This window comes from Emydura macquarii, unplaced genomic scaffold (genome assembly GCF_026122565.2).
Source record: "Emydura macquarii macquarii isolate MOO-44397 ecotype Brisbane River unplaced genomic scaffold, CSIRO-AGI_Emac_v2 contig_431, whole genome shotgun sequence".
In the NCBI taxonomy this organism is placed as follows: domain Eukaryota; kingdom Metazoa; phylum Chordata; order Testudines; family Chelidae; genus Emydura; species Emydura macquarii.
Window position 1 is genome coordinate 12762442 of NW_027130568.1, and position 13617 is coordinate 12776058.

The 13617-nt window shown below is 42.6% G+C and overlaps 1 protein-coding gene across 2 annotated transcripts in view; it reads left to right on the forward strand.

The window, feature by feature from the left end:
- The window catches only part of DCDC2 (doublecortin domain containing 2), a 110894-nt gene that overhangs the window by 40224 nt on the left and 57053 nt on the right, over positions 1-13617 (forward strand). For both annotated transcript variants that reach the window (XM_067537581.1, XM_067537582.1), the window contains exons 4-7: positions 4741-4817; positions 4931-5062; positions 10511-10648; positions 12803-12857. In XM_067537581.1, coding sequence (XP_067393682.1) covers positions 4741-4817; positions 4931-5062; positions 10511-10648; positions 12803-12857 — 402 coding nt within the window. The remainder of the gene's footprint in view (positions 1-4740; positions 4818-4930; positions 5063-10510; positions 10649-12802; positions 12858-13617) is intronic.

Here is a 13617-nt window from a genome sequence, read left to right on the forward strand (position 1 = left end):
ACTGGCTGACTGAGACACGAGAGATGGGGAAGAGTGAGCTTCACCATCATGGCTGTCACTCCCACTTTCTCCTGGGACCTTGTACTTTCTTTATCCTAAACCTGAGAGATGTCACGACCAGAGTAAACCAGACAGAGGGACCCAGATTACACCACCACCTCCAGCAGCTGTGGCTAAATCCCAAACAAAACCTGGGATGTGAGATTTTGTCACTGTCACCCCCCAAAGGTGTATTCTTTTCCTTCCTTATCTTTTTTCTTCTCTTTTACTATCTCTCTCCTTTTGCCTTCTGTCTAATGTCTGGCTTCGCCAGCCAAGACTGCGTATTTCACAACTTGCTTTAAGCCTGTGACTAGAAAGAGGCAACTAAAAGCAATGCAATAAATGGTCTGATGCTGGTACAATTTGCTTGGTCTCGGTATGGCTGATAGGACCGTGTGCCATGCCAGGGTTTCTCCAGCAGTGAGGTTGCAAGTGAGAGTCAACATCAAAGACAGAAGCTGGATTTTCTATCTTTGCTCTTCTTTTCTCTGCCCTCTTGTGTGTGTTTGTCTTGTTTTGCCTTTTAGGAAATGGGATTGGACTTTAACAACTGTTACCAGATTTGCCCTTCACCTTGGGGTATGCTCATTTATTAGGGTTACCTTCCTGGAAGGTGGTGTGATTCTAGGGGTGTCATTAGGATTACCTTCCTGGAATGGGGTGTGATTCTACTAATGTAGTGCTTGTGTTACTTGTGTGTTCATATGGCTACAAGCCCCCTCCCAATGGAGCTATCCTGCAGGACCTAAGGTTTTCAGGGCTGGGTTCACCCAGCACCAGATTCAAATAAACCCCCCACAGATACACACACACACACTTCAAATTAACTGAGTATGTCTGAACGGACTGGGCTATCAGCACTGTCAGCTGACCCCTTATGCGTCCCTGAACTCAGCAGGTTGGGTGACACCACACTTTCAGTGGCCACCCTTATATGCCCCTTTGCCACGCACCAGAATAGAGCATACTTTCTGAGCAGGCTGGGTCCAAACAGCACTTTTTGGCTTCTCCCCTTAATTGCCCCTGGACTCAATCAGGCTGGGTCAAACAGCACCTTGAGCCGCACCCTTATTTGTCGCTGGACTCCATAGGCTAGGCAGAGTAGCACTTCCCGTCTGTCCCCTTCATATGCCTCTTTACACCACAATTGTTCTAGCAGTAACCCCCTTGATGAGCAAACCCCATAGGATTTTTGGGCACTCCAGAGATCTTTGGCTTAGGTAAGAGAAGCGTTGCTACAGAGCAAGATAGGGACCAAGAACACAAAGGCGTACATGCAGTTTGGAGAAAGAGAAAGAGAGAAAGTAGCAACCAGTTTGATTATAATAGTTATTTTATTGCTAGATATAAAACTTATGATACTAATAGTAATACCATACAAGGAGAGAAAAACAATCAAATGCTTACAATAGTATACAATTACAGTTGGGTGACTGGAGAAAGCTATCCCAGGTTTGATTACAAAAGTAGGAAGTTATACCTGGACTGAGAGAGAGAGACACACACACAAAAAGTGTGTTCGGGGGGGGGGGCGGGGAGGGTTGATCTCACCACTCCATGCAGCTCAGAGGTTCTCAGGAAACAGGCTAGTCAGCTTAGAATCTGGAGCGCTTTGAGTCTGGCAGAGTCCCCAGCAGGATCAGTCAGGAAGAGGGGGACTGATGCAGCATTTCGATCCAAGCATCAGAACAGAGGTTTGAGCTTTGATAGGGGATTTGTAGATGCCAGGTTTGTTTATGGATAAACGATGTCTGGACAAAAGGAGCTGATCCTTCCTGGAAGGGCGTTTTTCCTTGAGAGAGGGCTCACAATGCAACCAGGTTTCAGTGTTTTGCATATCAATAACTAGAATGGTCTGATAGCTGCGGAGCTGGATGTGCACAGGTGTTAGTTCATTTACATCAAGAGCAGAGATTTCCCAACATGCAGTGCTTCCCTGCTTCAGCAATCCCAGAGTTCAGTGCGTTCCGTGCTATACCAATCCCAGAGTTCAGTGCGTGTTCCATCTTCGATGTAGACGAGGCTTCTGTATGCCCCATTTTTACATCTTTGATGTAGATGAGGCATGTGGAGTTGTATCACCCTAGATGGGAGGGTTTTCCACTGCCTTTTCATATTGAAATGCCTTTGGTTTCTGGTTCAAGCATGGGCTGAGGGGGGGAGGGGTAATTCAGGTGAGCCAGAACGAGAGTTGGGGTTTTGCGCCCTGGTTCCCCAAGAACACAGAGCTGCTAGGTAACACAACAGCTACAGCCCATCTCAACTGACTGCTTCTCTTTCCCCGTAAAGGATAGTTGTTATCACCTACCAGAGACTGTCAAACAAGGATTTTTCCCCCTTCTAAAGGCTCTCTACAGTTAAAGTGGCAGGGAATGAGGGATGTTTAAAGGAAAACATTATTTAACATTTCAAATGCTTTAACTGTTTTTTCCTTCTTTTCTGTATCTTTAATAAAGAGTTACAAGATTTTTAACAGTATGTTTGCCATAGGTACTAAAGCAGGCTGTGTACCAAACCCTAAACCTTGTTTATAACTGCTTAGTGTTGGACAGTTCAAGGGTCATGTTAAAACCTTTGACTTGGGCCCATTTATTCACTCTAAATTAATTCAACAGTGTGATGTAGTGATTTAGAGAGCAAATGTGATCTTTGGATGTTTAAGGGGAATATCAAGTTAGAAGTAGGGAGATGTATAATGTATACTGCATTAATGAGACAATTACTGGAATACTGTGTCCAGTTCTAATGTCCACCCTTAGAAAGGATGTTGCCAAGTTGAAGGGGTTCAGCAAAGAGCTACAAGAATATCAAGGTTTGGAAAACCTGCCTTACAGTGAGAAACAAAAGGAGCTAAATCTAGTTAATCCAAGAGAAGGTTAAGCAGTGACTTGACAACTTTCTGTAAATACCTATATGGGGAGAATATTTCTGATAGAGAAGGATCTTTAATTTAGCAGACAAATACATAACAAGAGCCACTGACTGGAAGCTGAAGCTAGACAAATTCAGAGTAGAAACAAGATGCACATTTTTAACAGTCGGGGTAACTAGCCATTGGAACAATTCTGGATTTTCCATCTCTGAAGTCTTTAAATCAAGACTGGAGGTCTTTCTAAAAGATACGCTGTAGATCAACCAGAAAATATTGACTTGATGCAGGAATAACTGGGTGAAGTTCTCTAGCTTGTATTACGCAGAATATCAGACTAGATGATCATAATGATCTCTCCTGACCTTAACATCTGTGACTGCCTGGCAAGTTTTTTAATCTCTTTGTCAGTTTTCCAACCTGTACAAGGCAGATGATAATGCTTACAAGGGTGTTTTCAGGATCAATTAATTCGTGTGTTTTTGTAAAGGCATTTGAAGATATAAATGGTAGTCTTCCCCAAGGTGAAATGAGGCTTATTAATTAAACTGGTTCAACTTGTGTGTGTAGTTGAGGATTGATACAGTTATAAAGGACTAAAGCCTGGGCTATTTTTTATCCTATGATTGGGCATGTAACTTATGCTAACTAAACTTTATAAGTATATTGCCAAGCATGTTTCTATTTATGTGTACAGCGTGGTGAGTCCTTCAAACCTGTTGCCCTTTCTTGGGGTATTGTGAGATTGTAAATACATTTTTATTTATTTTTAAATGTTTGTTTGGAATTTTGTCAGCCTACCTGGCTCTATGATTTGTGAATTATAGTGGATTTAAAATCTTCCCTTTAGTTGATTTTTTTTTGGGGGTGGGGGGGGGGCGGGGCGGGGCGGGGCGGGGAAGAGGATGTGTTTACTTTTTAAGTGTTTACTTTTTTTTTACTTTAAAATTTGAAAGAGTGTGATGAATGCCATATGGAAACCTAGCTTCATAGCACTGGATAACTTTCTGTTCAATATTAATGTCATGACTACTGAGCACTCTGAACACAGAGTTTATTAAAAAGGGAGGCAGTGTAGCCTAGTGATTAATGCAAATGTCTAGGGATCAAGCAGCCTTTGTTCTATTTTGAATGCCACCAACTTCTACTTGAGTAAGTCATTTAACCTGTGTGCACCTTTTCCCATCTGCAAAACGAGGATAGCACTTACCCACCTTTGTAAAGTGCTTCTTTGATAATAAAAAGAGCTGGATGAAAAGAGCTGTATAAGAACAAAATGTTTATTAAACTTTTGTAAGGCCTAGAGGTACTTTGCTATTATAACAAATTGAAGATGCAGGTTTGGCTTTCCGAACCAGTAGGCATGAACTATGAGAACTAAGACAGACACACTATCGGAAGACAGGGATGAAGTTTGGGAGGTTGACCCTTGTGTGACTCAGCAGTGCTTACCGACAAGTCAGTAATGGCATCTGTAAAGCGCTGAACTTCATTCACGTTTTGTGGCAAGTGTACATTTATGGTGACATAATACCAGCATCAATTGGGAGAGATAGAGGAAAGCTTTATAAGAGGGGAAAATAAGATCTTCATGAAGGCACAAGGCAAAGGTCCCAAATTTTATAACCTTTCATAGTTCCCTCGAGAAGGGCCCCAGCCAGTATAGCATGCTGTTGTACCACAGAGGGTTAGTGCCAGACGGCAGTTGTGTGAAGATAAACTTATTGCTGGAAAAGGTGGAGCTTGGAAAAAATAAAATGGAATAAAACTTAAAAAAACTGTCCTAAGCTAACGACAGAATAAATTACTATATACCTTTGCCCTTCCAGGTGAAGCCAGTTACCCACAGTAAAATCAATGTGTCAGCACGATTTCGGAATCCACTTCAAGACCCATGCACTATTTTGTAAGTAGGATTTTTCAGTTAGGGGAAGTGATCCACCATCGTCTTTTTCTTGTTTCTATTGAGTTTTATTTAAACACAACTACAAATTATTTAACTTTCCTTTATTCTTCCAGTCTGATTGCTAATGGAGACCTTATAAATCCAGCAGTACGCCTCTTCATCCCTAGAAAAATACTGAATCAATGGGATAATGTTCTTGAAATGGTGACAGAAAAAGTAACCCTCAGAAGTGGAGCTGTATATAGGTATGGGAAGATGTATATTTGTAATATACCTTTTACATATTGACGTATCTTTAAATCTCTATAAATAGAGATGGTTGGGAACTGGAATTTCTGTTCCACAGGAAATTCCGACATTTTGGGGAAAAAAATGGTTCCTAATCAGAATGAAAAGCTGAAATTTTGAATTTCCAATGAAATGAAAGTTCCAAAAAATATTGATTCAGTGCCATTGAAATGTTTTTGCTTTGGCTTTATAGTTTCCATTCTTTTTGTGTTGACATATATAATTTTAAATCCTGTCCGGGGATCGTCACCTTGTAGTGGTGGAGAGGCTTGCATGTTCCAATGATTCTGAGAGCAGGGCCGTCTGGAGCTTTATGCTCCTGGTAGGGTCACCTGGTGGAACTCCCTTTCCAACAGCTGTGAAGGTGGACAAAGGCTGCAGCAGATTAAGGGTCTCTGGTCGTCTTGGATTCCTTGCCATTGGACTCAGATCCCTCATCTGCCAAGGACAATGTGTTTGTTGGTGTGTGACAACATCCCCACGCTAACAGAAGTCACGCACAGGCGTCTTCCATATGGGAATTAACATAATTTTAAATATAATATAAGGACAGTGTAATATTAACATTAATATTTAATGTAACATAAAAATCAAATCAAAATAATAAAGTCAAAATAAAATGTTTTAACATGGTTGAAATGAAACATTTTGACTTTTTGTCATAAAATGTTTTATCAAAATTGACGTTTCCACAAAATATTTCAATTTAATTCCCCCCCCTCCCCCTCAGCATTTTTCAATGGAAAAGTGGCCCATCTACATTTTTTCAACCGTCTCTATCCACAAACCACCATTTTCTTATGACTTAGGACCTGCCATATGCTCAGAAAATCAACCAGTTCAAGCTCTGAGAGACCAGGGTGGGAAGCAGATTCCAAAGTTATACAAGCATCTCAGTTCATCTCAGTTGCCATAGTATCCCATTAAAAGGGAGATAATCTCTCAGGTACATAGATCCCAAATCATTTACGGCTTTAAAGCTTAAAATCAGCACCTTTAATTGTACTTGGAAATTATTTGGGGGAGCCAGTGCAAGTCCTTGAGCACGGATGAAATGTGCTGTCTGTGGGAAATGCTGTGAAGTAAGCAGGCTGCCAAATCTTCCACTAACAAAATGTGTGGCCTTCCAGTATATCCCCATGAAGGGCACATTACAGAAATCCACTCTGCAGATGGGAAAAGCATGGGTAACTGAGGTAAGGGCTGCATCTGAAAGAAAAGGTCACAATCATATAGCCCTGTGCTGGTGAAGCATTTTTTGCAACTGCTGCTTACTAGGCTGAAGCAGGTGGGAGTCAAGGAGATCCCCAGGTTGTAAAACTATCACAAAGAGAGAAACTCCTCCTGAATAATGAGATGAAAAAATCTCTCTCCCCCCCCATTCCTTTTGATTTGCTTCCCACAGTGAAACCTGAGTCTTGTGTGGGTTGACTCTCTGCCAGCTAGCTTCCATCCAGCCCCCTCATCCCCATTCCCATGTTTCTGTCAACATCATAAAACACAATATTTTTGGAACATGTAGGATGTTATATACAGTAAAATAGATGTAAACGTACATGACAACTCTCAGGGTCAGATCCTCAGCAGGTGCAAATTGTTGTAGCTCCAATGAAGAGATGTTGCTTTATACCAGCTGAAGACCTGGCCCGCTGTTTCTACCTCCAGATTGTTTTGAAATTAATCAACCATTAGAACTTTGCACATAGTTTGAGGTCACTACTTGGTGTGACAAGTGACCAAATTATGTACAACAAGGTATAAATTATTCTATTGATAACTCTGGTGGCAGTTCAATGTTTTGTGTTACTCATTCTTTTTTAGATATGATAAAAATGTATATGACACTTGAACCATTCGTTGTTTTCCTTTTCTGGTTTCCTATTAACTCAGTTTTCATAATCTATTCCTTAAAATGCTAGGAGTACATATTAAATAAGTTAGTAAAGTGATCATTGTTCCTTAATAAGTTACAAATTAATTGCTGTGGTTTATAATAACTGTGTTGTCATCCTGTGAGACCATTGATGCCAGAAGGCTAGAACTTCTTATTAAACAAGAAAAAGCAGAATTACAAAAATGGCGCTACACGTGTGGTGTTTTTTCCCCCTGCATCATTCACATCATAGCTACCATGTGCAGCTCCATGTATGACATTTCCCAAGTCACTGATTCTCCTTGCCAAGCTCCCGAGGAGCAGGGGCAAGTAAGATAGGAAAGCACAAACAAATACGTTCAGAGCAGTACAAGCAGGGGTATATATGGGCGAGGGAGATGGGAGCCTATCTGCAGTGCCTTGAATCAGGTGGTGCCAGGTCCCTGAGGGGCTGGTGGTGGGGAGGTACACGGTGCCTCAGAGGGAGGGATGAGGTGCGGCATGGGAGTGTGTATGCCGGGACAGGTGAATTGGTTGAGGGAGTCAATGATGGGGGGGCATGTCTATACAAGGTGAGGGGAAGAGGGAGTTGGTAGTTGGGAGCCTGGGAGTTGGTAGTTGGGCAGGGTTGCGGGTGGCAAGGAGCTTAGACACCAGCCCTTCACATTATGTCCTTGCCACCTCCACTGCTCCTGGCTCCCCCTTTCTGGCTCAGATGCAGGAAGGAAAGCAGAGAGCAAGGCTGTCTGCAGAGTAGCCCACCATAGCATCCCTCAGAACAAATCTCTGTGGGGGGTATCTCTGTTGCCTAACAGGGACACACGAGAAACCAGCTGGGCTATGAGCAGGTATGACTGGGTGGATGGGGAAAAAACTTCAGGCGTGAATGTCACACAACATATGTGATTCTGTAATATTTTTTTAAAATGAAGTTCCGTTGTTAAATGCATTTTTGTTTCCACTTTAACAGCTCATTGTTTAATTAAATTATTAGGCTTTTATTATTTTTAGTGAGAAATGTAGCTAGAGGCTGCCAGATATTTGTTGATAATGTTTTCAAGTGGTTTATTAGGCTGACAACATTAAAAAAGAACGACAAAAATGACTTTTAAAACACAAAAGTATACATTAGACAAAGTTAAGAATCTATTTAATACACTCATACCCACATCCACCGAAATTTAAATGGCAGAATTTGTATTCCTAAACTACATTAATTGATCTGTTTTCCAGAGTTCTCCAAACAGTGTGTGGTCTAGCAAACACAATGAGGTGAATTCAGAAATGAGTTTCCTTATTGATTGTAGGTTTTCTTGTCTTTGTGGGCTTGTTTGATCACTAATGTTGTTTCATCATTACTGGTAGCTTTTATGTGGCGGTGAAACATACTTTTTTTTTTCAGGTTCTGCTATTACCGTGAAATGTTTGTACGTAAAAAATAACCCTAAGTCATTGGTCCCCAAACTTTTGGGGTCTCACCCCCTCCCCCAGGAGCTGCAATCGGGAACCAGGGCTGAGAGTGGGGCCAAAGCCACGGTTGGGGGATGAGAGTTGGGCCAGGAGCTGGGGCCCACGTTGCAGCTAGGGCCAGGGCTGAGGTGGGGGCAGGGCTGGGGCTGGAATGGAGCTAGGAGTTGGAGTCTGGGGCCAGGAATGGGACTGCAGGGCCCGGGACCAGGAATGGGGCTGGGAGCCTGGGATCTGGGCACAGGCTGCAGCCAGGAGTGGAGCCTGGGCGTGGGACGTGGCCAGGAGTGGGACCCAGCACCACAGCCAGGATCCAAAGCTGAGGGACTGCAGTCTGGGGGTGGGGCTGGAGCAGAGATGGGGTCAGAACAGGGCGGGTGGCTCTTCCTCTCTGCCCCTGTGGGGGCTGGCCCAGGCCTCACCTCACCCCCCGCGAAGGGGCATACCCCACAGTATGGGGACCTCTGCACTAAGTGCAGGTTGTAGCAGTGGAAGTGAGTTTGGGCTGACATACTCGATATGCAAAGGAACAGCAAAGTGATTCTTATTTTTAAACACTGAGATTGGTATTTATATTAAAAAAAGTTTCCTATGTTAATGTACAATTTATTGCACCTAGAAAACAGAGGACCTTCCATGACTTGGGGATTAATGAAACATTATGGGTTACAAAAATATATTAGAATGTTTTTGTAAATTGTGCTCTTTTTTTGGATTTCATGCAAGATTAAATCAAGTGCATGTCTGGCCTCAAAGGGCAATGGATTCTTCTGGCTGACACCGACTGCCAGAAGTTAACGTAAAAAGAATTATGGGAAAAAGCAGCTTTTTCTCTTTTATAAAATACAGAATTTTCTGACTTTGCTCAGTTTTGTCTTTGTGTACATATCTGTAGATATCATTTGGGAAGAAGTATGCTGAGGTGGACTTGTTGAGAAATTAATATTTGCTTGTATCAATATACTGTTAATCTGTTTGTTGTACGTGCACTTTGCAGATAACATGCACACGCCCTCTAGAAGGCTTCCTAAATACAGATGTTTGAACGTTAAATTTAATTATGTAAACATGCTCCTGTTGTGCACTACATTCCACAACTCACCAGGGTAGAACCTGTTCAGCATAGAGGGATTTCCTCCACCATGATCTTTCTTGTATAAAAACAAAGACTTGAAAATGAGGTGGTTGTGACAGAAGAGAAATAGAAATCCCCAAGCAACAAGTTTCTTCCTTCACCCTCAGTAAATGCATGTATTCACACAATAGTCTGCTTCTCCATATACAGAAAGTCTTACGGTAAAGATCCCTCTGATGCATCACAATATTAGCTCTTGGTACTTTAATTGTTTTATACATACTGTTCCTTGCTGTGATGTAAAAGTGACTTGATAATATATTAACAATACCCACCACAACAAAAAAGCCCAGTCCAGCACACATACCCTGTGTGAGTAAAAGTACTATGCATAATTATGTTCGCACATGAAATGAGTAGACCATGGGTTCTGAATCTTGGGGTCATAACCACGCTGCCTTTTCCATATTGCTAAATGGAAGAGGGATCCTAGCTAGATGGGAAGTGGATCCTGATACGAAAAAGTATGAGAAGGTTGAGAACCAGTGGAATAGATCACTGGTAGCTCTAGAGAGCAGAGCGTAGTGAGAATAAAGCTTTTGTGAGTACAGAAATCCAGTGGTTCCTATACTTATTCCAGTTACTGGATAGAGGGGACCCTCTATCTGTCTTCCAATAGTTCATGTTCCATTAACTGAGACAGTTCACCCATGACAGTGAGAGACCAATCCCAAATTAGATTTCTCTGCTCACCTGCTTGGATCCCAAGTACCATGAGGCAAGTTGTGATGTGGCTGATTAGTTTGATATTTCTTTTGCTGGTATTTGATTCTTTGGGGGTACAGCGGTATTTGTATGACAGCTGCTACTGCTCCGCATTTGAAATTCAGTAAATTAAGGACAAAAAAATACAGCCATGATTTTTGGGTTATTCTAGCTTTTCATTGCACTTAGCAAACCTAATTGAAACGGCTATTAATATTTTGCCAGACTTTATACTTTAGATGGAAAACTTGTTCAGAGTGGGTCAGATTTGGAGAATGGGCAGTTCTACGTCGCAGTGGGCAGAGACAAGTTTAAGAAGTTGCCTTACGGTGAACTACTGTATAGCAAGTCTACAATAAGAAGGTAAGCTCCCTTTGTACATATATGTGTGTGTGTGTGTGTGTATGTTTTCATACTCCTTGTGTCTTCTGTGTTAGTCATCGTGTTTACAAACCAAAACCAATAAAGCACAAAATCATGATTCAAGACGCACAAAATGTAGCACAGAAGCAGACCTTTATTTATAATTTTGAAAAACCTGTGTTAATGCCCATAAGAAAGAAAAGGGGACAAAGAATGTTAGCAGAGAGAGGAAGGAAATGGAGAAGAATGGAGGATATATTTCTCTCATAAAAGTACCATTCAAATGAGAGATTATGTACCACAATATTAACACCGTGGGAGGGATTCTCTGGCTCAGACCTTCCCCATCCAGGTTGTTCCTCTACTGGTGTAAATTCAGGTAGCTTTATGGTCTTCAATGCAACTATGCTGATTTACAGTAGTTGAGGCCCACTGTATTTTGTATGGTGTATGGAGCACGTATTCTTTTCAAAGGTGCTGCAAGCCAGTTCTATGACCTGGGTGTGGAGCATAATCTTCTTTAAAGGTATTCTTCGCCCCCCACTCTGTTTCCTAAGGACACACTCTTCCAGCCCTTCCCCTGACTACCTGGCAAGGAGAAAAGGGAGCTGAGCTGGAGTTAACCATTTGTTTACCAGGGACCAGACAGTGCCCCTGGGACAGCACATGGTAGTAAGCACTACACTGGTAATGTTTGCACGATTGAGCTCATAATGGATATCCTATGGATCACTGTAGTTTAAAAATTGGCATGATCTTTTCAATTCTTTAGAAAAAATTGGGCCCAATACTCTCAGTTGCTCTGGTGTAGATCAGAAATAATTCCACTGAGATCAGTGGAGATATGCAAGTGAAAAACTGATGTGAGATCAGAATTTGTCTCATATTTTACAAATTAACTTCAATTCAATACATACTGGTTTTAGTGAACTGTAAATAGAGAGTATTAGTAACCCAAAATATTCTGGGAAAAAACATTTATGAGGCACTAATGGAAAGGTAGTGTTTCACTATGGCTATGCTATGAACTAGGCCAGTGGTTGCCAACCCATGGCCCATGGGCCAAAAGTGGCCATGGGGTCTTTCAGAGTGGCCTGCAGCTCCCCGCCCACTGGCTGCAGAAGGGAGCCGCTGCCTAAGTACCCAGACGGAGTGCATTGCCAATGCAGGCTCCTTGCTGCAGCCAAGGGGATGGGAGATCAGGGCTCCCCTCCCCTTGGCTGTAGCAGGGAGTACAGCAAAGCGCTCCGCCTGGGTCCCTAGGCGCTGGGTCCCTGCTGGAGCCAGAGGGAGGGGAGCACTGATCTGCTATCCCCTTGGCTGCAGAAGGGAGCCACTGCCTAGGGCCCCAGGTGGAGCGAATAGTTTCCCTGCTGTAGCCAGGGGGACGGGAGATCCTCCTCGCTGAACTACTTCCCTCTGGCTGCAGTTGGGGGGAGGGGAGAGATGGGGAGGTTGCTGCTGGCAGGGACTAGTGGCCCTTCAGGGTTGTAAAAATTATATTTGTGGCCCTCAAGCCAATGAGGTTGGGAACCACACTGAACTAGGCTATGTATATGCTACAAGCTAGATGTATGATTTCCCTGCCTAGTGCTAGTTCTCATTAAGCTAGCCTGAGTATAAATAGCAGCGTAGTTGTGGTAGCATGGGTAGTAGAGGCATAACTAAGCTGTGCCAAGTACATATCCACCAATGAGTGCTATGTGTACATGAGCAGGGGAATCGCACCCCTAGGCCATAATGCAGATATAGCCTAAGGCATATTGAGCTAGATCCTCAGCTGGTATAAATCGGCCTCGCTCCTCTGAAGTCAATGGAGGGATTCTGAATTATAGGAGCTAGGAGGATCTTGCACAGATTAATTAACAGAATACCTCCTCACATTTCTCAGTATATAAAGGACACATTACAGTAACTATAATATAGTACATTTATTTGCATAAGCTAATGATTAGGCATTTAATTGCAACCTAGTAAATGGGAAATTGACATTGGTATCAGCGGGATTTCTTAGTAAAATAGTGGATTGGATAAAATAATGAACAACCTCGCAATAGTTAGGTAAACAGACCATTGTTTATTATAATAAAAGCACATGTAGGATTTGCACTATAGACTGTGTTTAGAATCCTAAGGCATTATTTGTTTCTGCAGTTCCAAAGCCTCTTCGCTGCCTCCTGCTGTGGGATCCCGAAAATCTAAAGGGAGTGTAAGTAGCAAATGTCATCATAATAAGATTTTTGCTGCTAACGGTGCTTAATTCCAACAGATGGAAAGTCACTGTCCTTTGGGTTTCAATTAAATGTGAGGTGATAAAATCCACAGCCACCTGGTAGTACATTTATTACTGCTTGAAGAATATGTAGCTATTTACAGTGTCAATTAGACAAAAGAAATCTTAGAAAATATTGTTGCTGTAATGGCCTCTTTCTTTTGTACAGCATCTCTAAAACACCTCCAAAGACCAACTGCTGCTTTCATAGAATCATAGAATTGTAGGATTGGAAGGAACTGTGAGAGGTCTTCTAGTCTAGTCCCTTGCACTCACAGCAGGACTAAGTATTATCTAGACCAGTGTTTCTCAATTTTATTTCCCCCCGGAACCCTTACGCACTCATGCCATACCCTCCGTCGAAAAGTCGAGGAAATCTTCCTCTTTTCGGCGGTGCGGTGTAGGGTTGTTTCGGCAGCGCGCTCTCTGAGCCGTTTTTGGCGGCCCCATCAGCTGTTTGGCGGCACCCGATTTTTGTTACTTTCAGTGGCGCGGTTCCGCTTCTTCGCGGAACCCTTCAACTCAGCCCACGGAACCCTGGGGTTCCGCGGAACACCATTTGAGAAACACTGATCTAGACCATCCCTGTCAGGTGTGTGTCTAACCTGCTTTTAAAAATCTCCAATGACGGAGATTCCACAGCCTCCCTGGGCAGTTTATTCCAGTGGAGATATTTGAGATATTTCTCATAATTCTG